This window comes from Salarias fasciatus, chromosome 23 (assembly GCF_902148845.1).
Source record: "Salarias fasciatus chromosome 23, fSalaFa1.1, whole genome shotgun sequence".
NCBI lineage: Eukaryota > Metazoa > Chordata > Actinopteri > Blenniiformes > Blenniidae > Salarias > Salarias fasciatus.
In genome coordinates this window covers 23841429-23862034 of record NC_043766.1, presented here as the reverse complement: position 1 = coordinate 23862034, position 20606 = coordinate 23841429, and the positions used below count along the sequence as shown (strand labels likewise).

Below are 20606 nucleotides of genomic sequence, written 5' to 3'. Positions count from 1 at the left end.
TTTAGAAACTTTCTAATTATCCTGGACCATGCTGAAGGACGTCTTACTACGATGAAGTCCTTTTTCTCAGTGCGGCTGACATGACAACCGCTGCGCCACTAGATGGCAGTGTTGCACCTTTTTTGCTATAATTTACAAACCATTCTACTCCATTATGCATATCTTAACGCTGGGCCCACACTGGATGCGTTCCGGCTGCAGTCCGTCTCCGGTACAGAATTACCGCAGCACTGTCACACCACCTCCGATGCCGCTGCGGTCCGCTGGAGGAGATTGCCAGATCCGTCGCTCTCTCCCTCAAACAATTTGAAACCCGTTAAACTCAATAGAAAGCAGTCCAAACCGCCATCCCTGTTGAAAATGCACGTTAAAACTGTAAGAACCGTATTTTTATAATAAACACGTCAGAAACACACAACCATTTCATCAACACGCCAGACGTGTTAAAAAAAGCAGGCCTGATTTAACAGAAGCCTGCTTAATCTGGCAACAGAGCCACTCCGGTCATAAAGCTGTTTTATGCAATTTTGGTGTCGTTTGACTTTCCTGCAGTTTATTTTTCTAATACGTATAATAACTACATTACGTTGTTTGTTCTGTATTCTGCCAGAAGAATTAAAAAAATGGAATATTAAGGCAAAAACGCAACACAGATTTTATTTTGAAATCACTTATTTTGGAACACGTATCGAGTTTCTTACCGGCACCCAATTCGCTTCTGCCGGGATTGACGCGGCAGGACTACGGCGTCCAGAAAATAGGATGTTAGGGGAAAGTTTCCGGAGCTCCGTAGCCGGTCCATGGCTGGTGTGAGCCACAGTATTGATTTTAATGACTACGGATTAGTTTCGGTGTCCGTTCCACAGCCGGAACGCATCCAGTGCCCGGTGTATACACATTGCAGCTAATCTCCATTCTGCCCCCCATGTGAGTGCTTCATAATCAGGTTTGCCTCAGCTCTCCAGCCATATTCATTCAGGAATGAGACAAATATAAAGGACTCCAGAATGATTTTATTTTACAACTGAAGCCCATTTTGGTAATGAATGTAATCTTTTAAAGGGTCGATACCAACAAAAATGTAACAAAAATGTAACTTAATCTTTCAGTTATTTACTAACTAATCCACTAAACTATGCAGCGGTCAGGGTCCGAACTATTCAGTATGTTAGACAGAGATGCCTGAATTTGGTGCTGGACACCACCTTTATCAAGCGTCAAACTGTTTTGTTAAAAAAAAACAAAAAAAAAAAATGCTTAAGCTATTTTTCAAAGACTCAAATCTTTAATATTATTCAAGAAAATAAAGACTGAAGTTTTATATATAACTGTAATCTTGATTTTAGCACCAGCTTTTGATCCAGTTGTCACAATCAGGTGAAGCGTTTAATTGTAACTGAAGAATTGTAATTCTGTTTGTAATCACCGACACTTTCAGCCGGTTCGTGTCAATGGACGTGCAGCGCGGGGCACCTTAGTGAGAGGAGAGCTCTGTCATTGTTTTTTTCTTGAAGACGTATTTGATGGTTTTTCCTTTGCCGTGGATGATTCTTGCCGATGGTTCATTCAAATTGTCGTTTGTGTATCATCATAATCAGACCTAGCGCAGGAGGTAGTGGCAGTGTCATGTTTGTGTGAGTAAATGATTAGTCATGTATTGTCAGGAATTTTAAAGATTAACTTTGGTTTTCTTGTTAATAAATAAACTCCTTTCAAAAATGAGTGAATTTGTGACCACCTTTTAAATACCTGGGAATAATTGTAAAGTTCTGCTGCTGGGGTCAAGGGTCACCACCCCAAGCATGAGTAAAGGTCGGGAACACTGAATGCATTTTCTGTCCATCTCAGGACACTTTTTTAAGCCCCATATTGAAAACCTTTTAGAGTTTAAACTAAAACTTGTCTTGATTATGATAACAGTGTTTACATGAATGCTTCTGTCAATTTTCTCCACATGGTGGACACTTTATACCACAGCACCCTCCACAATGGACTGTAACCGCCTCAGTCTCTTCTCTACTGGTCAGTTTTCCAAAACTAGGTTTTTGATTTGGTTTTGATTTCATAGTCGGGCAATCTCTATTTATAGTACGCTTCATACATTTAAAAAAAAAGTACACAAAAATTGCTTCACATGATTTAAAAAGATATCTGATGCAGTGCGCACCCATGACAAAGTCCACTCACACACAAACACACACACACACACACACACACACACACACACACACACACACACACACACACACACACGGCATGAATCGATCCCTGGACTGCTGTCCTTGTATCTCCTCTCACATAACGTGCAAAGTTTCAATCATTGATAGCGTACTGACTCTCTGTGGTTTGATTGTAGCTGAGTTTTAGGTATCAGTCTGGCAACAATGCAGCAGCATATTTCATCAGGAGAAAAAAACTCATCAATGTATATTTTAACCTGCGAGCAAAGCAGACTGAAAGGTGGCCTTCCCTGTGATAGAAAGTCAGCCTGTCCAAAGTGAACCCTGGCTTTCCCTTCAGCTGAGATCAGCTCCAGCAATCTTGAACTGGATAAAGCTGTAGAAAATATGAATTGCTCAACATTTATTTATGTAGGTTAATGAGCACACACAGTTCAAAACAACAGAGATCATTCTCAGGTAACAAAACAAGTTATGTTTTACAGAAAAAGTAGTGGCTATTCTCAATTCACCCACTGGATGGCGGCTATTTGTGATTTATGGAAAAACGGTGTGTCTGTGAGGGGCTCCATCCCCCCCAGAAGCAGACGACGGCGGTGCCCCACCGGTGGTGGTGGGGTGGGTTCACGGGAGCTCCGGAAGCGGGGGCTCCTGCCATGTGGCTGTCTATGTCCAGGGGGTACCGACTGTGGGCCTAGTGGACACGGGGTCGTCGGTGACGCTGGTGAGACCAGACATTCTGCCCAGGGGGACCCAACTCGAACCCACAACAGTCCAGCTCTGCACGGTCACGGGCCAGTTGGCCCCCACGGCGGGGAGGGGGTACCTGTGGTTGTGTGTGGGAGGCCTGTGTGTTCACCATCCGGTTTGGGTGGCAGATGTTCAGGACTGCTGCATCCTGGGGGTGGACTTCTTCCAGGACACTGGGTGTCTGCTGGACATAGGCAGGGGTGTGCTTAGCTTTCCAGGAGGCCCTACAGTTGCCATGGGCCCCCTAGCTCCCGGGCCCCCAGCCTCTGCCCAGCTCGTCCAGGCACTGAGAGCCCCTGAACATTCCTCCTGCCCTGACCCCCGTGGGTAGCCAAACCCCGAAGTCTGCTGTTCCCATGGACCCCTCCCTGACCTCCTTCGCCCCTGCACCCCCCTCCAGGAGGCCCGTTTCCCCCACCAGCCCCGGCCCCTTTCAGCAGTTGTCTCCCCTGGCCCCTGTGTTCACCCCGTTGCCTACCCTCACAGCCCTGTCCTCCGGGCCGGTGCCCCTGTCCCCTCATCCTTCCCCTGTTGTCTCTTCCCCCTCTACCGAGCCTGCCACCGTGTGTCCTGTGGCGGGGGTGTGGAGGGAGGAGTATGGAGACCTGGAAGACCAGCAGCAGGAGCAGCTGAGACAGCTGCTGGGGGAGTTTTTAGGATAGTTTCGCAACAAGCGAGAGCGAGGTGGGTAGAACCGAATTGGCGGAACATGTCATTGATACTGGGTCAGCGCGGCCCATCAAGGGCCACCAACGTCGCATTCCCCTTGCTCGCCAGCAAGCATGTGACAAAGCTGTTGATGGACTGCTGCGGGATGACTTTATCCAGCCATCTGACAGCCCCTGGGCAACACCAGTGGTCATGGTCCTGAAGAAGAATGCTGGAGACTGGCACTTCTGTGTGGACTACAGATGGCTGAATGACGTGACCACAAAGGACTCATACCCCCTACCCCACATTGACGAGTCCCTGGACTTGGTGTCTGGCTCTTCATGGTTCACCACTCTGGACCTCAAGAGCAGATATTACCAGGTGCCTCTCTCTCCTGAATCCCGCCCCAAGTCCGCCTTCTGTACCGGCCGGGGCTTGTGGCAGTTCAAGGTCCTCAACTTCGGGTTGTGCAATGCCCCAGCCACTTTTGCCCGGCTTATGGACAAGGTGTTGGCCGATATCCCCCGCCAGGAGTGCCTGGTGTACCTGGATGACATTCTCTTACACGGACGCTCCTTCGAGGCCGCCCTGGGGTCCCTGAGGCGGGTCCTGGAGAGAATCAGGGTGGTGGGCCTGAAACTACATCCGGAAAAGTGCCATTTTATGAGACGAGCGGTGACATTCTTGGGGCACGAGCTGGGTGCAAATGGCATCTGCACCATGAGGGAGAAAGTACAGGCTGTTAGGGACTGGCCCACCCCTCGTGACCAGGGACAGCTGAAAAGCTTCCTAGGGCTGGCTTCCTACTACCGGAGACACGTGCGGGGCTTCGCCACTATTGCCTCGCCCCTGTATCGGTTGCTTGAGAAAGACAGAGACTTTGTGTGGTCTGAAGGGTCCCAGGAGGCGTTCCTCGGGCTGAAGCGGGCACTGTGCGAGGCCCCGGTACTCGCCCCACCTGACCCTGCCCTGCCCTTCATGCTGGATACCGACGCCAGCAGCACGGGGGTGGGAGGTGTCCTATCCCAACCATGGCTCAGGGGGGAGAGGGTGGTGGCATACTTCAGCCAGAGGCTCACAAAGCCAGAGCGGAACTACTGCATCACCCGCTGTGAGCTCCTGGTGGTGGTGCTCTCTGTCAGACACTTCAAATACTACCTATGTGGCCTCCCCTTCATGTTAAGGACTGACCACTCTGCCTTACAGTGGCTGATGTCTTTCCGGGAGCCTGAGGGGCAGGTCGCCAGGTGGTTGGAAGAGCTGTAAGGATACAACTTCAAAGTGGAGCACCGACCTGGGGCTCGCTATGCCAATGCTGATGCCCTCTCACGCCGCCCGTGTGCAGCAGAAGGGTGCGGATACTGTGAGCGCAGGGAGACATGGGAGCAAGAGTGGCGGACGGAGGGAGGTGAATGTGCGGCTGTCAGACAAGTCGACTCGGTCATCTGTCGGGAAGTGCAGGCGGTGTCGCACACAGAGTGGAGACAAGAACAAGAGTGCGATGCAGACCTACAGCCTGTGTTGGAGTGGGTAGAGAGCCGGCAACATCCTCTGTGGGAGGCGGTGGTGCCACTTTCCAAGGCTACCAGAGGTCTATGGGCCATGTTTGACTCACTGAGGGTGGCACAAGGTGTGCTGCAGAGCGTATTCAAGACGGCGGCCACGGGGGAGGAGCAGTGGCAGGTGGTGGTGCTGAGGGGCCTGCAGGAGGTGGTGCTTAAGGCCATGCACGGGTCAGGTGGCTGTGGACATTTTGGGGTCACCAAAACACTGAAGCGCCTGCGTCAACGCTTCTACTGGGGGCGGCAGAAGAGAGACGTGGAGGACTTCTGCCATCGCTGTGACCCCTGTGTTGCCCGCAAAGGTCCAACTGGGTGTTCACAGGCACCACTCCAGCAGTTCCCGGTGGGATGCCCATGGACAGGGTGGGGATTAACATCACAGGACCATACCCACTGTCTGATGACGGTAACCGCTACGTCCTCTCGGTCATTGACGACTTTACTAAGTGGCCAGAGGCGTACGCCATCCCAAAACAGGAAGCTGAGACAATCGCTGATCCCCTGGTGGGAGGCATGATAAGACGGTTTGGTGTGATGGCGTCCCTACATAGTGATCAGGGTACGAACTTTAAATCCAGGGGGTTCGCGGCTGTGTGCGAATGCCTGGGCATCCACAAGACTCGCACCACCCCACTGCATCCGCAGAGTGATGGACTGGTGGAGCGTTTCCACTGGAACCTTGGAGACCAGCTGGCCATCGTCACCTCCCGCCACCAGCGAGATTGGGACAAACACCTGCCACTCGTGCTTATGGCTTGCCGCTCCGCAGTACAGGAGTCCACAGAGTGCATGCCGGCGCTCCTTATGCTGGGCAGGGAGCTGCGCACCCTGGCTGAGCTGGCCTTCGGTCGCCCACCTGATGCCCCGGCTGTTCCCGCCGGGCTGGAATATGCTAGGAAACTGCAGGACCGTCTGGACTCAGCACACAGTTTTGCTCGAGAACGGCTGCAGGAGGCCGGTGTGAAACAGAAGCGCTAGTACGACGTGACGTCTCGGGGAAGGGACTTCACGGTGGGTGAGCTTGTCTGGGTCTACAACCTAGTGAGGAAGAAAGGCCGTAGTCCCAAGCTGGACTGCAAGTGGACAGGTCCCTGCAGGGCGCTGGAGAGGTTGGGAGAGGTTGTGTACCAAGTGCAGATGCCCCCACGGAAAAGGAGTGTGGCCCTCCACAGAGACAGACTGGCCCCCTACCGGGGAGGGCCTCCCTCTCCCACCTCAGTTACACTGTCGACCCCTCCCACCTCCCCAGTTGCACCCCAAGACGGCCGCGGGTCTGCGTCCCTTGCCACTCCACCACCCTTGTCCCATGCCTCCCCCGTGCGGGCTGATGTACTGGGCCCCAGCCCTGTTCCCACACCCCCATCCCCTACAGGGCCAAAGCGGCAGGTGAGACCCCCGGCTCACTTGCAAGACTTTGTTGTGTCTGTGGACTAAAGTGTGTGGAATTAAAAAAACCCAAAAAAAAAACAAAAAAAGAAGTGTTTGTGGTCTGTTCATGAAAATTGGCTACTGATTTGTTGATGGGTTGTTGCACTGTTTGCTTTGATTCTGAAGCTATTGTTACTGTGGCTCTTCTTGTGTGTGTGTGTGTGTGTGTATGATTCTGTTTATGAGCATTTTGCACTTGTTCTCTCGCTGCCTTCCCTTTATCTGGGTTTATTTTCACTTGTTGTTTGACGGTTGTCTCCCAAGGTTGTCCTCGAGGGCGAGGACTTTTTTTGGGGCGGGGGTAGTGTAGCGGCTGCTGCAGTGCAGCGGACTTATATAGTGGGCCTCCCTGAGAGGCGGATTCCCCTGGAACTTTTGTGGAAGGACTTTGGAGCAGGGGGTGTTTCTGGGGTGAAAGTTTGTTCCTGTTGTCCTGTTTTGGGCGCGAGAGATGCGCATGTTCTGAAACGCCCTAAACTGAACTGACTGTGCCAATAAACGAGCCACAAACTGGATATTCGTCTGCACCTCCGTTTCCTGGACTACTGCAGTATATATACATATTACTGAGTGTCTTTAATCTCTGTGCACCAAAACAAACACTCGGGATTTCCTGTATCTCATTTTTGAATGTAAAGCTGAATTAATAAATTACTTGCTTTGTTCTTCACAAGTTCATTATGTAATTCAGTGAAAAACAGTTTCGTAAACCATTTATACAATAATACTATGCTTGTCAGGTCCCATGCTAGAGTGGTTCTCATATCTGGCTGGTAGGAGCTTCAGTGTGTCAGCCAACCTGCAGTGTGGTGTGTGTCAGGACTCAGTTCTGGGACCCCTCTTGTTCCTGCTGTATGTGCTTCCTCTGGGTCAGATAATCGAAAAATTCATTGATGTTTCCTACCACCTGTTCACTGATGACCTGTAGCTGTACTGCTCCTTCGAGCCTTCTGAAAGTCACAGTGAGCTCCTTAATAAACTGCTTATCACAAACCAACAAGTGGTTAAGTGATAACAGCATCAAATTAAACTAAAAAAAAAAAACAGGCTCTCATCATTGCCCCGGACAGAACCATCCCCACTATTAAGCAGCACCTCGGTGATCTGAGCCCCTCAACCAAAGCCGAACTGAGGAACCTTGGGATGATCTTTGACAACGCCATGTCATTGGACCACCACTTGAGGCAGCTGGTTAGAAACCGTTTCTTCCAGCTGCACAATTACACTAAGCTCAGACCCACGGTGTCTAAGAACAAGCTTGAAATGATCATCTATGTGTTAATGTCCTTGCGACTGGACTACTGCAACAGCCTGTTCACTTGCCTCAACAAGAAAGAACTGGCTCATCTTCAGGGCGTCCAAAACTCAGCTGCGAGGCTGCTGACCAGCTCCAACAGGAGGTCCCACATCACACCTGTTTTAAAATCTCTCCACTGGCTCCCTGTTGTGTTCTGTGTCCAGTTTAAAATCCTGGTGCTGACCTTCCGAGCCCTGCAGAGTCAGGCTCCCATGTATATCGGAGACTGGGTCAAGCCCTACGGCTCGGCCCGAAGCCGGGGGTCATCAGAGCACAACCTGTTGAGAGTTCCCCGGACTCGTATGCTTGTACCATATACTGCCTATATGATTTCTATGACTCTGCTTTTATGTACCGTGAAATGTCTTAAGATCTCCGATCTTATTTGTTACATGCTCTGTTGAATGTTGTTTTAACTTTATATTTCTGATCTTTATATTTTGTTTTCTGATCTGTGAAGCGCTTTGTGAATGCTGATATGCGAAAAGCGCTATATAAATGAATATTACTTACTTAGTTACTTAAAAGGTATTAGATGAACCAAAATGACGCACATTGCTGTATATATTTTTGTTTGTTCTTGTTCTTGTTCCTGAGTTAAATGACCACATGTTGTTAAATAGGGTGGATTCAAGCTGCGGTGAGTAAACCAGATGTACCTTTGGTATGATGTAACCCCCCAGGTTTGTGTCCTTCGCTGCCATCCTGAGTCCATTTAAAGGAACGATGTTTCCCATCCTCTGGATCTCGTGAATGACAGCATCACTGTAGGGCAGGTTGGGTCTGTCCGCCATAGTGGGCTGGGTCTGTCCAATCACCTGGTCGATCTCCGCCTGGACTTTCTCTGAAGAGAGTGAAAACCCCCCTCATTGATTTAACATGTGATGTCTGCTGCTGCTTGGAAACATGGGATCTCCTCCCAAGCCTCACACACTGCTTCCTCCTCACAGTCCTGTGAGCGAGCGCGTCCAAACTTGCCTCAGAGTAGATATCCTCCGCCTGGCTTGTTCCACCTGATGCCTCAGGCAGAGGGGGCGTGGCCAGCAGCTCAGTTCAGCAGTGGCTCACCCCACCCTCTGACCCTGCACCTCTGATGAGTGCGTGTTTTGGTTTTTTGTTTTGTTTTCCAGGGAGAAGCTGCTGATAAATGCAACAAATATCAAGATTGCTTGTGGTAAAAACTGAAATAACACAAGCATGATATTATCAATAAAAATGTACATCCCAAAAAAATGAGAATTGCTCAATTTTTTTAAAAACTGTTATACTCTTATTGTTGTATTTTAGTATCAATTTTACTTATATCTTGTAATATTGTCATGTATATATGCAACAATTTTGTAATCGTTGCATAAAATCTAATTTCGTTTTGTCAGTTTTTTTTATGGTGTTTTTATAATCTCTCTCCTCAGATGAACAACCTGAAGAAAATCCTTCAGATTTCAGCAGTGATTAATAGTTTTTGTATTTGATCCACAAAGTTCTGAGCAGCAGTGGTAGGGGAAAAAAGGATTGTTGAACCTTTCAGGAAATGAGTTTTCTTATTTTGAATTTGAAGACAGCAGCATATTTTTAAAAATTCTGAAAAAGTAAATGGTTATAATTGTTAGGTACGGAGCGGTCACCCAGACCCAGTATGTGGTCAGTCCAGACTGATGGGAAGGAAAATACTAAGGCAGCGATTCAAAGCTTCTTCAAAAATAATACATTTATTTGGAGGTTCAGTTTCCAAAATTCTAAAAAGCATGAGAGTCCGCCTCGTAGCTGGCTGCAGATTCAGACTCTCTTTCTGTCAGATGGTCAGCCTCCAGCCATCAAATGAGGCCCTCCTTATAGAGTCCAGCCCCAGCACAAATCAATCAACCAATCAGGACAGGCCGGGCTGAACCAAAAACTAAGGGGTGCCTGGAATACCATGCATTAATCTTCATTCAATCTTAACAGAATTTGTAAATGAGAAAAAAAAGTGTCATAACGTTTCAAATATATTCAGTGTATGCTTTCACTCACCACCAGTTCCCCAAAATGTATAAACACACACAAATATAGGGACAGTACCCCCCTCCATATGGTGGAATGTGCCTTGGTCGGACAGGTGAAATACTGCTGCTGCAGGTGCTCAGAGGAGCAGTGTGGCCAGAGCAGAAGGAAGTGTGTGGTAGGTGTTTGCTTGAGTTTTCCTGAAGTTCTGATCGCATGTGGGGCGTAAATGACACATGCTTTGCTTTGCAGCTCATCCCGTACAGATGTAGCACCATTCAAAAGGGAATTTATTTTTTATTTTTATATATATATATATATATATATATATATATATATATATATTTCTGTAAGATTGGTCATTTCTGTAAGATTGGTCATCTGCTTGGTCATCATCTGCTTTGCTGCAATATTAATCATAGATTTAGTGGTTGAGCAGTTCCAGTACAAACTAAAAAAATTAGAGCAGTGCAAAAATTTGTGTTCAGCAGTTTAAGAGAGAATCCTGAATGTGAAATGAGAAATACTTTTAAGGTTCTTCCCAGCTACAGAGCACAGTGAGACTGAATGCTTTATGTTAAACATTTTTCTTTCACAGTCTCGGACGTAGTCTGTGCGTCCTTTCTTTAGAATATCTGCTTTCCTGAGAACTGAAAATCAGCTCTGGAAAACAACAGCTAAAAAAAAAAGAAAAGGTGAAAACTAACCCTGTCTTATTAACATGTTGGCTTGAAGTGCTTCCAGCATGGATTAACTGCACTGTTTGCTTTACCAGCTGGGAGAGGACAAGAGTTATCTTCCACATCAGGCGGGGTGGGGTGCTGTGTTTTGATGCTTGGATACCTCCTTTCGACTTGCATGCAATAACTGAATAACAGAGTCTATTTTTTCCGGCAGACTAGTATTCACATCAACTTTTTTTTTCAAATTTCTTAGCTGCTTTGCCAATGAAATCAGTTGGAGAGTCTCTCATGTTGTTTCTGTGCAGGTCGTCGTACTTCAAGAGGAACGAAACAGCTTATTGGCTGAGAAAGATGTCCTAGCAGACAGAGCCAACCAGCTGGACACATTTGACGATCCGAGCACACCCTCAGGAAGGAAACACAGCCAGCTGCAGCAACAGCTGGAGACACTGCAGGAGGAAAATTTCAGGTTCGTCTCACCCTCCCCGTGTAGACTTCTGCCACCTCACTAGAGCTGTAGCAGTTTAGAACTGAACTGAAAAGCATCCATTTAAAGCACCTTGGTATAAAAAGTCATTCTGTCTTCCTGGAGCTCCATTCACTTCCCCACCTGCACCCAGTCACACCTTCCCATTGACAGGACAGCCGTGTGTTAAAGAGTTTAGTGTTCCAAGTCATGACTCCATCAATATGCACATTTAGTCTGCATTTTGTGAAGCTTGCTGTGAGAGGGGGCTGACGGCACCTCGGGTATGCAAGCGCATTTTTAGAGACATCATCCACTCGCTGCAAATTCTCTCCACTTCCTGATTATGGTCGGCATGCTCATATACTTTGAAAGAGGAGCTTAGCTGGATACATTCTTGCATATATAGTTGTTACACCTTTGATATTTTTTTATTGAATGTTTTTTGACATTTTCACTTTGTGTTTTCTGCATTTACATTTACTTCTGAATATATATGTGTGTATGTTCATTTTTAGAACTATGAATTGTCGGCAGTTTGTGGCAGTGAATTTATTATTTTTTCAGATCTGATGAAAAGATGCTTCCAAAGCATCGTTCATGTGGAGAAGAAGTGACAATCTACCAGGAGCAGGACCTTTTTGTCAATGAACCTTTTTTTGTTGTTGTGAAGATCTGCTTAAATATGACACGACGACATGATTCTGAACAGAATATCTAATATTCTCTGTTCTTCCACTTTTAGCATTTTAATCAGTGTTGGCTTGATCCACTTTTTTTTCTTTGGGCTAGAAAGATACTGCAAAACAATTGGAAGTGCAAGTTTGTTGTTATTTTGCTATTTTTTTAAAAAAGGTGTTCTTTTTAAAAGCTTTAAGACAAGTATTTTCTTCTGAGACAAACTGATTTTTTTTTTTACTTTTTTCATTTTTCCCTATCCCAATTTCAAGTTTTCAAATTATTTACTATCCTGTCGAATTATACAATTTGAATTACATTTGTTCTCATGCTTTTCAATACCAAATATTAAATTTAAAAACTTTAAATTGTGATAAAACAGGAAAACAATTAACAATAAAGTAAAAGAAAAAAGTACAATTAGTGTATGTCATAAATATGATGCATTGTGGGTAAAATGTACAGTTAGATATGGTGCATTTCAAGAAGCGTTTCATTATAAAAAGTAGTTTTTGTGTTTTCACTGGAGCCAAGAGCTGATGAAGTTTGGAGAGTAAAATCATCTCTTAACAGTGTTTTGAAATATAATGCGTGCTATAAATATGGTTGTGTTGTCCTTGTTTCAAGAGCAGTTTCTAGTGGTTTGGTGTATAGTCTCTTAAAAAATGGGTTTGTTTTAAGGTTTTTTTTCAGCCGTTTGGTCTTGATGACTTTCAGAATAAGAGATGAAGCAGTTCTTGTTCATTTGAATGAAGTTCAGTCTTAAGTTGTCGAGTTGGAACAAATTTATTTCTGGATTTTATGTTCCTTTAATTGTTTATATTTGAACATTCTTTTTCACTGAGGTGTGTGTTCATTCCTTACAGAAACTGCTCAGACCGGGTTGTTATGCTGGAAGCCTCCATGGAAACCTACAAGCGTAAACTTGAGAATCTGGGTGATCTGAAGCGCCAGATGAAGCTTTTGGAGGAAAACAACACGTTATACATGCAAAACACCGAGAGCCTGGAGAAAGAGCTCCGCAAGGCCAACGCTGCCCGTACACAACTGGAGACCTACAAGAGACAGGTAGATTACATGCAGACTATGGCATGATGGAAAACGAGTCATCGGACCCATCGCTGCGCTTTAGCTACGAATGGATGTATTCGGGGATCTGCGTTGTTGTGTTCACGCTCGGTTTCCTGTTTTAGGCTGGAGAGCTTCACAAGAAGTTGTCGGAGGAGACGAGGCGAGTAGACCATCTGGTTTTTGAGATGAAGAGGTTGGAGGAAAAGCATGAAACCATAATTAAGGAGAAAGAGGTGAAGGAGTTTTTTGAGCAGTTGTTTATAGTGTTTGTAGCGTTGTTGTGATAAGACACCTTGATACATAAAGCTGTTGCTGATCTTTACCCAGAGGATCATCGTTGAGAGAGACTCTTTGAAAGAAATGAATGAAGAGCTACGTTGCACTCAGGCTCAGCAGCACCAACTCTCCCAAGCAGGTATCTCATTGCTAAGTCGTATTGTAAGGGGACCATGATGCTGAACAGCCACTTTCTTATATTTACTTTGAAATTCTTACACTCACCAATGTAGGGATGCAGCCCTCTGAGAGTGACAGCCACGACAACCTGGCAGCTGAGTTAGTGCCCATCCAGTACAGGTAATGTACTTCTTCTCTACATTTGTTTTTTTATATCTTTATTTGTGTAGAGAGGTATGTCAACGTCGGCTTCTTGTGTATGTTTAGAGAGAAATTCATCAACCTGCAGTACGAGAATAAGATGCTGAGAGTGCAGCAGAAGGAGCATGAGCAGGAGAAGATTGCAGCTCTGCAGGCCCAGCTGGAGGAATCTCATAAGTCTTGCAGTGAACTGGATACGGAAAACAGGTTAGCGGAGTTAAAGTCACTCACAGGTGTGGAGCAGGGCTTTTTCCCTCGTTGGTAAATGTTCTTATCCTCTGCCCTGCATGGTGGTAAATGTTCAGATTGGGTCGGGAGCAGATCAGCGAGCTGCAGCAGCAAGTGGAGGACCTCCAGAAGGCTCTGCAGAGCCAGGCAGCCAAACCTGACGATGTAAGTGAACCATGCATCCATGGCCCACACAGTTAGTCTGAGGCTCTTTGACCTTGTGCTGGCATAGATTACACTGGAAATGCTTGTCTAAAGCTCAAGGCCCCTAGAGTATGTAATCTATTGATTTGTTCACTGTTGAGTGCTTTAATCACATTTGATCTTGCCCTTTGATTTTTAGTCAAACTTGAAGCGGAAGCTTGACGCACACATGTAAGTGCTGGCCTGCTCTGATAAAGCTGGCAAACAAAAACGTTCCCTCTTGTTTTCCAGTAGAGGGAGGTAATGAAACACTTTTTTTCCTCTTCAGGGTTCAGCTGAACGAAGCTCAGGATGAAATCATGAAGAAGAAAGAGCTCCTCGAGGACCTTCAGCCTGACAACACTCAAACCTGTAGTGTTGATATATTTTTTTTTCACTACTATCTGGATCCTCAGTAATTAAAGACATAAATGATGAAAATAGAATCAATGTTAAATAGAAATGTTTTCAAATTTAGGTGAAAAACATTTGAATGCAGCGAAATTAATGAATAGATGATTTGAAATGGGTGGATGCCGGTGGTGTTGGAACCAAAGCTTCTTTAGACGTCTCATGGCTTCATGCTTTCAGCTTTGAAGGTGGACGAGCTGATGGCTGCTCTCAAGAAGAAAGACGATGACATGCGGGCCATGGAGGAGAGATACAAAATGTATCTTGAAAAAGCTCGGAATGTAAGCAATCTTTTGGTGTTAGATTTTCATGCGCCGTTCATTTCAAGCTTATTGTGTTGATTGTCTTTGTCCCATTTCTGCTCACAGGTGATTAGAGCACTCGACCCCAAACTGAATCCTGCCACTGCAGAGATTCAGGCGCTGAGGATCCAGCTCGCGGACCGAGACGCACAGATCCTCAATCTGGAGGTAAACTTCATCTTTGTTTTTTTTTAATTTGTGTCATGAGTATCCAACGCTTCCTAATGTGACTGTTTCCATTTGCCTTGCAGCGCCAGTGTGAGCAAGCCAGGCTCCGAGAGTCTGAGGAGAAACTCATTGTTACAGCATGGTACAACAAGGTACGTAACGGCATGTCCAGCTCGGAAATATCCAGAAGGTGTTTTACTTCTCAACACGTAGCATATGAAATTGAAACTCGCAAAGCTTTATTGTATTTGTGATGATTCTAGTCTCCAGTTTAAAAACGGGAAAAACATCTGAGCCCAGACACAGCAAAGACATTGCAGATGTGGAAACGGGAGGGAGATTTGCAGCTTCAACAGAATTGACTATTACCGTATTTTACGCACTATAAGGCGCACGTAAAAGCCTGTAATTTTCTCAACATCCAAGAGCGCCTTATAATTCGATGCGCCTTTTTTGGGGGAATTACGGTAATTGTCACGGGGCGGAGAGCCCCAGTTTACTTAGGTCACAATGGGGAGTTCCTCTGAATAAATAAAACATGCAACGCTAGGAGTACACGTCTCTAAAACTTGATTTATTGATTTCAAAAGACAGATAAAAAAAGAGAAGTCCTAAAACGGCGCCAACTAAAAACCTAAAAATCTAAAATCTAATAAATATATCCGGTGAACAGGGGATCCAGCTCAATGTCCTTGGTGCTCTGCTCCTCTTCTGCTGTGGGCATCAGCTGGGTGGACAGGGGCTGGTGGACACCCTCCTCCTTCGACGTGTCTCTCTCTCTCTCTCACACGCAGGCAGAGACGGGACCTGTATGAGGGGGCAGGGTAGGGCGGCCGTCACTAAAAAGGGGGGGCAGCGGCAAGCGTCGAGCAACTACGTTTGGCTCGGGGTTGGTTGGGCCGGAGCCACTGTCAGTACACACTGCAGCACACCACACAACACATCAATCGGTGTACTCCGACCTACAACCACCAACCAAAGCCATGAAGGGAAAACTTAGCTCGAAGGAGGGGGTTTGCACTCTCCCCCCCTCCTGTGTTCCCACGACGCTTCCTGCCACTGCCCGGGAAGCTCTCGCTCTTCCTCTCTGGTCCACCGTCCCTCTGGGTCCGTCTCCGGGTCTCTCTGGTGCCCTCAGGTCTCCGTCTTCTTGGCTCCTGCCCCAGGTCTCTCTGTCTTCTCCCTTCTCCCTGCCACTGGGGTCATGCACATACCGCCCCCACACACACACCTGTGCCCAATTTACTGATTCCAGGAGGGAGGCGGGGCTCAGCCACACACACTCCAGCCCAGCCCAGCTCTGACACACCCCCCACAGGATCACCCTGTGACATAATCACCCTGATCATATGCGCAAACAACCCCGTTTGCTAAGCTGCTAAGCTAGCTAGTTTAAACGGAACGGAGCACGGCACGCGGCTGCACAGCCAGCCGACGTGGGGAGCGGTTGGACGCTGGGCGGCAGCATGCACGCTGCGACTCCGAGAACGCAGCCCACCCGCCCGAACAGCTCACCCGCCGGTGTTGTGCCGAGTTGTGCATGCCTGCCGAGATCTGCATCCCCTGCTTAACAGCAGTTAAGGGGGGGATGCATTATTCGGCAGGACATATTTTGTCTGTGCCGAGATTTGCGTCCCCTGGTTTTCTGGGACCAAATAAGTTCCACGTAACATATATTCACTACATAATTCACATGGTGAACGTGAAACTTATTTGCCCCCCTCAAAAAAAAATAAGGGGAAAATAAAAAACAGGACACACAAATGTCGGCAGAGACGACGTGTGTCCTGCCAAACAATGCATCCCCCTCTTAATAAATGTTATGGACATTTTTAGATCAGATACAAAACACATTACAGATGTGGGTCTTTTAATCAAACCACGTGAATTATATAAACGTGGAATAAACTATCCTGTCTTTACTGTAAATAAATGAGCTTTGGACATATTTTTCGGCATTACATTTTCAATTTCGAATCTGAACTTCAATCAAATGCTTCAACATATCTAACAGACTGTACTGCAAAGAAATCCAAGCTTTCATACAGCATCTTTTCATTATCAAAAAGTACTTTGCCGTAGAAAACAGTTTGGCGTCTGAGTTTCCGTTTTAGCGGAGCGGATGTGCTCCCGCCACCAGGGGATGCAGATCTCGGCAGGCATGCATAACTCGGCACAACACCGGGACGCCGGGAGCTGCTGGCCGGCTGCGGCTGAGCTGTCGGTGGGGCACTTCACTCAGGAGACCGCAGCTGGCTGAACCCCGGTGACCAAGCGAGTTAGACCAGTCGTGGCCGCTCTGAGCTGCACATCCGTGAAGAGGAGCGATCCTCAGTCAAACTAGCTCTGATATGTCACTTTACTCACACATTTCAACCGAGAATGTAACAACCTAGACTGCCAATATGTATTTCTCTCATACTATTCTATACATCCTATGCGCCTTAAAATGTGGTGCGCCCCATGTATGATTTTTTTTTTTAGTAAAAACCATTCATTGACTGTGCGCCTATTAATCCAGTGAGCCTTATAGTGCCGACAATACGGTAAACTTTGGGGAAAAGGAACTTTTTCTTTTGAAGTCTGTTATTTGTTGTTTAAAGATGCACCTGTATTCACAGCCTGTCTTTTGCAACTTCATGGACGCTGACGGTCTTTCTCCATTTTGTAGAGCCTGAGCTTCCAGAAATTGGCCATGGAGTCGCGTCTCGGGGGCTGTGCCGCCTCCACTTCATTCCTGTCGCAGCAGCATCGGGTGTCCAACGCCGCACGCCAAGCGCTCCCCACCACGTGCCTAACACCTCTACCTCCAAATAGATCACATGACCCCCACATCTGATCAACTTCTCAGCCCCTCGGATACCTGGGCCCTCAAGTGACCTTACGCTCATCTGCTTGCAGCTTAGTGGGAGGAATCCATATGTAACGGGTTGTGGCTATGGGTGAACGTTGCCCGCAATCACTTCGACTGATGATTCTTGCCGATGGTTCATTCAAACTGTCGTTTGTGTATCATCATAATCAGACCTAGCGCAGGAGGTGGTGGCAGTGTCATTGTGTGAGTGAATGATTAGTCATGTATTGTCAGGAATTTTAAAGATTAACTTTGTTTTTCATGTTAATAAATAATTGAAGTCCTTTCAAAAATGAGTGAATTTGTGACCACCTTTTAAATACCTGGGAATAATTGTAAAGTTCAGCTGCTGGGGTCAAGGGTCACCACCCCAAGCATGAGTAAAGGTCGGGAACACTGAATGCATTTTCTGTCCATCTCAGGACACTTTTTTAAGCCCCATATTGAAAACCTTTAGAGTTTAAACTAAAACTTGTCTTGATTATGATAACAGTGTTTACATGAATGCTTCTGTCAATTTTCTCCACATGGTGGACACTTTATACCACAGCACCCTCCACAACGGACTGCAACCGCCTCAGTCTCTTCTCTACTGGTCACAGTTTTCCAAAACTAGATTTTTGTTTTGGTTTTGATTTCATAGTCAGACAATCTCTATTTATAAAACACTTCATACATTTAAAAAAGAAGTACACAAAAATTGCTTCACATGATTTAAAAAGATATCTGATAAGGCTGGACGATTAATTGAATTTTAATCTTGATTTCGATTTTGGTTACTCACGATCATAAAAATGTTATAATCGGAGAAAAACGATTAATTAGCCGGACGGCGCGGCGTGTATGTAATTTCCTACGCTGCCAAAATACCATGAATGCACCTTGTGCACGCAGCCACAGCAAGGGCTCTATCAGCAACACGTGAAGGAAGCGGTTTACAAACATGGCAGAAAAGGAGCCTTTAGTTGACAAGAAAGGTAGGACTACTTCAGTCATCTGGAAGCATTTTGGCTTCAAGTCGTCGGACATCCAGCATCCCTGCCACAAGTGCTGCAGGTGGAAATGTTGTCATCTACCTTCGTTAGTCGCTGAAGCCAGACCAAGTGAACAGACTCGTCTTCCTTGCCATAAACCTGTAGGAAGTTAACTACAGGGAGTTTTTAACTATGCAGCCAACCCCTCTTTTGTTATTTAAAATAGTTTTTGAGAGAGCTCAAAGAATATTTTCAGGTTGTGTTTTTGACTGAGTTATTAGTGTATTTTGCATATTGCTATTTTTGCAAGTTTTAGAAATGCATGCAGATTGGGTATTTATTTTTATTTGTTTTATTGATATTATTTAAGATATTAATCTTTTATAAGTTTATTTTTGATTGTTCTTTCAAGTTGTAGTTTAATAAATACTCAAGTTTTGGAATTATGAATAATCGTGGTTATTAATCGTGATTTCAATATCTATCAACATAATCGTGATTATTACTTTTGCCATAATCATCCAGCCCTAATATCTGATGCAGTGTGCACCCATGACAAAGTACACACGCACACACACACACACACACACACACACACACACACACACACACACACCCACACACACCCACACGGCATAAATCGATCCCTGGACTACTGCCCTCTCCTCTCACATAATGTGCAAAGTTTCATCATTGATAGCGTACTGACTCTCTGTGGTTTGATTGTAGCTGAGTTTTAGGTGTCAGTCTGGCAACAATGCAGCAGCATATTTCATCAGGAGAAAAAAAACTCATCAATGTATATTTTAAACTGCGAGAAAAGAAGACTGAAAGGTGGTCCTCCCTGTGATGGACAGTCAGCCTGTCCAAAGTGAACCCCGGCTTTCCCTTCAGCTGAGATCAGCTCCAGCAATCTTGAACTGGATAAAGCTGTAGAAAATATGAATTGCTCAACATTTATTTGTGTAGGTTAATGAGCACACACAGTTCAAAACAACAGAGATCATTCTCAGGTAACAAAACAAGTTATGTTTTACAGAAAAAGTAGTGGCTATTCTCAATTCACCCACTGGATGGCGGCTGTTTGTGATTTATGGAATCACAACAGTGTGTGTCTGTGCCCATAATGTAGAGTACTGGGGGGAAAAAAACGGTCTCAATATCACCTGCCAAGATGTTCAAGCACAGAGACATAGTATGTACAATGTCAGTGTGGAGATTCTTTAATTCTGGGTATGACAGAAGTCAGCAGACTGTAAATTATGTTCTGCAAAAAATTTCAAGAAAAAGGCTTAGAGCTCGTTTGTACAACACCAGCAACTTTAGTCACCAGAGAGATTTGAACCAGCACAGCAGGTGTCAGCCGATGTCGCTCATTAGTTTGAAGCTCCCCTATTTTACAGCTTTTCACCAATTTCACACGGGTGTAAGATTCAACTGCATTGTCCTGATTTTCAGTCAAAGTCTAAAAGTCCCTCTCTAATGAGAACGTGCTGAGTCCGTCTGCTTCTGTCAATGCAGAGTCCAGGCCCGTCTCTGGGACATCAGTGTTGCCAGATTGGGGGTTGAGCACCCTACACTTCAGTCTTCAAAACTGGTGAACTTTAGAATACACAATATAAAAACTAACAGTTATGTTCCAAATAAAACCCATTGCAAAAAATTTAGACAGAAATAAATACAACAAAAAATGGGAGAATATGATGAAAAATAGACCTACATTGGGTAAATAGGATCAATTAACAAAACTGTACCTACAACAGCTGATCAGATAAGTAAAAGCACATTAAAGCATTATATGTTTTATTGAAACAAAGCTTTACAACTTCATGGTTTACAAAAAGTATAACAGGTATAATTGTTATGCTCACAAGAAAAAAAAAGACAGTATATGCAAATGTGAATATTGCCATTGGCCTATCAGCATATTAAGAGAGACAAACGCTTTGTGTTTAGAGTTGATTGCACAAATTTCACTCAATTCTTGAGAGATGGCAGGTTTGCTTTTCTCTGCTTTTTTTTAATGTTTATAAGACTTGTTTTTCTGTTGTGCAGGGTAAGTAGTTTTAATAACAGAGTGAGATAAATCATTATATGTTCAAAACACCTCCTGTGTGCGGTTGCTGCTGATGTGTTTCAGGGT

The 20606-nt window shown here is 45.6% G+C and overlaps 1 protein-coding gene across 1 annotated transcript; it reads left to right on the top strand.

Annotated features, from left to right (window-relative positions):
• The first annotated feature begins 7714 nt into the window (after window positions 1-7714).
• Window positions 7715-18177, top strand: LOC115382078 (protein Hook homolog 1-like). Its single transcript, XM_030083720.1, has 16 exons — window positions 7715-7942; window positions 8033-8176; window positions 9964-10026; window positions 10837-11000; window positions 12542-12743; window positions 12869-12979; window positions 13074-13161; window positions 13256-13322; window positions 13410-13550; window positions 13649-13736; window positions 13915-13946; window positions 14044-14126; window positions 14346-14446; window positions 14534-14635; window positions 14719-14787; window positions 17307-18177. Exons 1-16 carry the CDS (start codon window positions 7715-7717, stop codon window positions 17472-17474), a joined length of 1851 nt encoding a protein of 616 aa, XP_029939580.1. The 3' UTR covers window positions 17475-18177.
• The last annotated feature ends 2429 nt before the right edge of the window (window positions 18178-20606 follow it).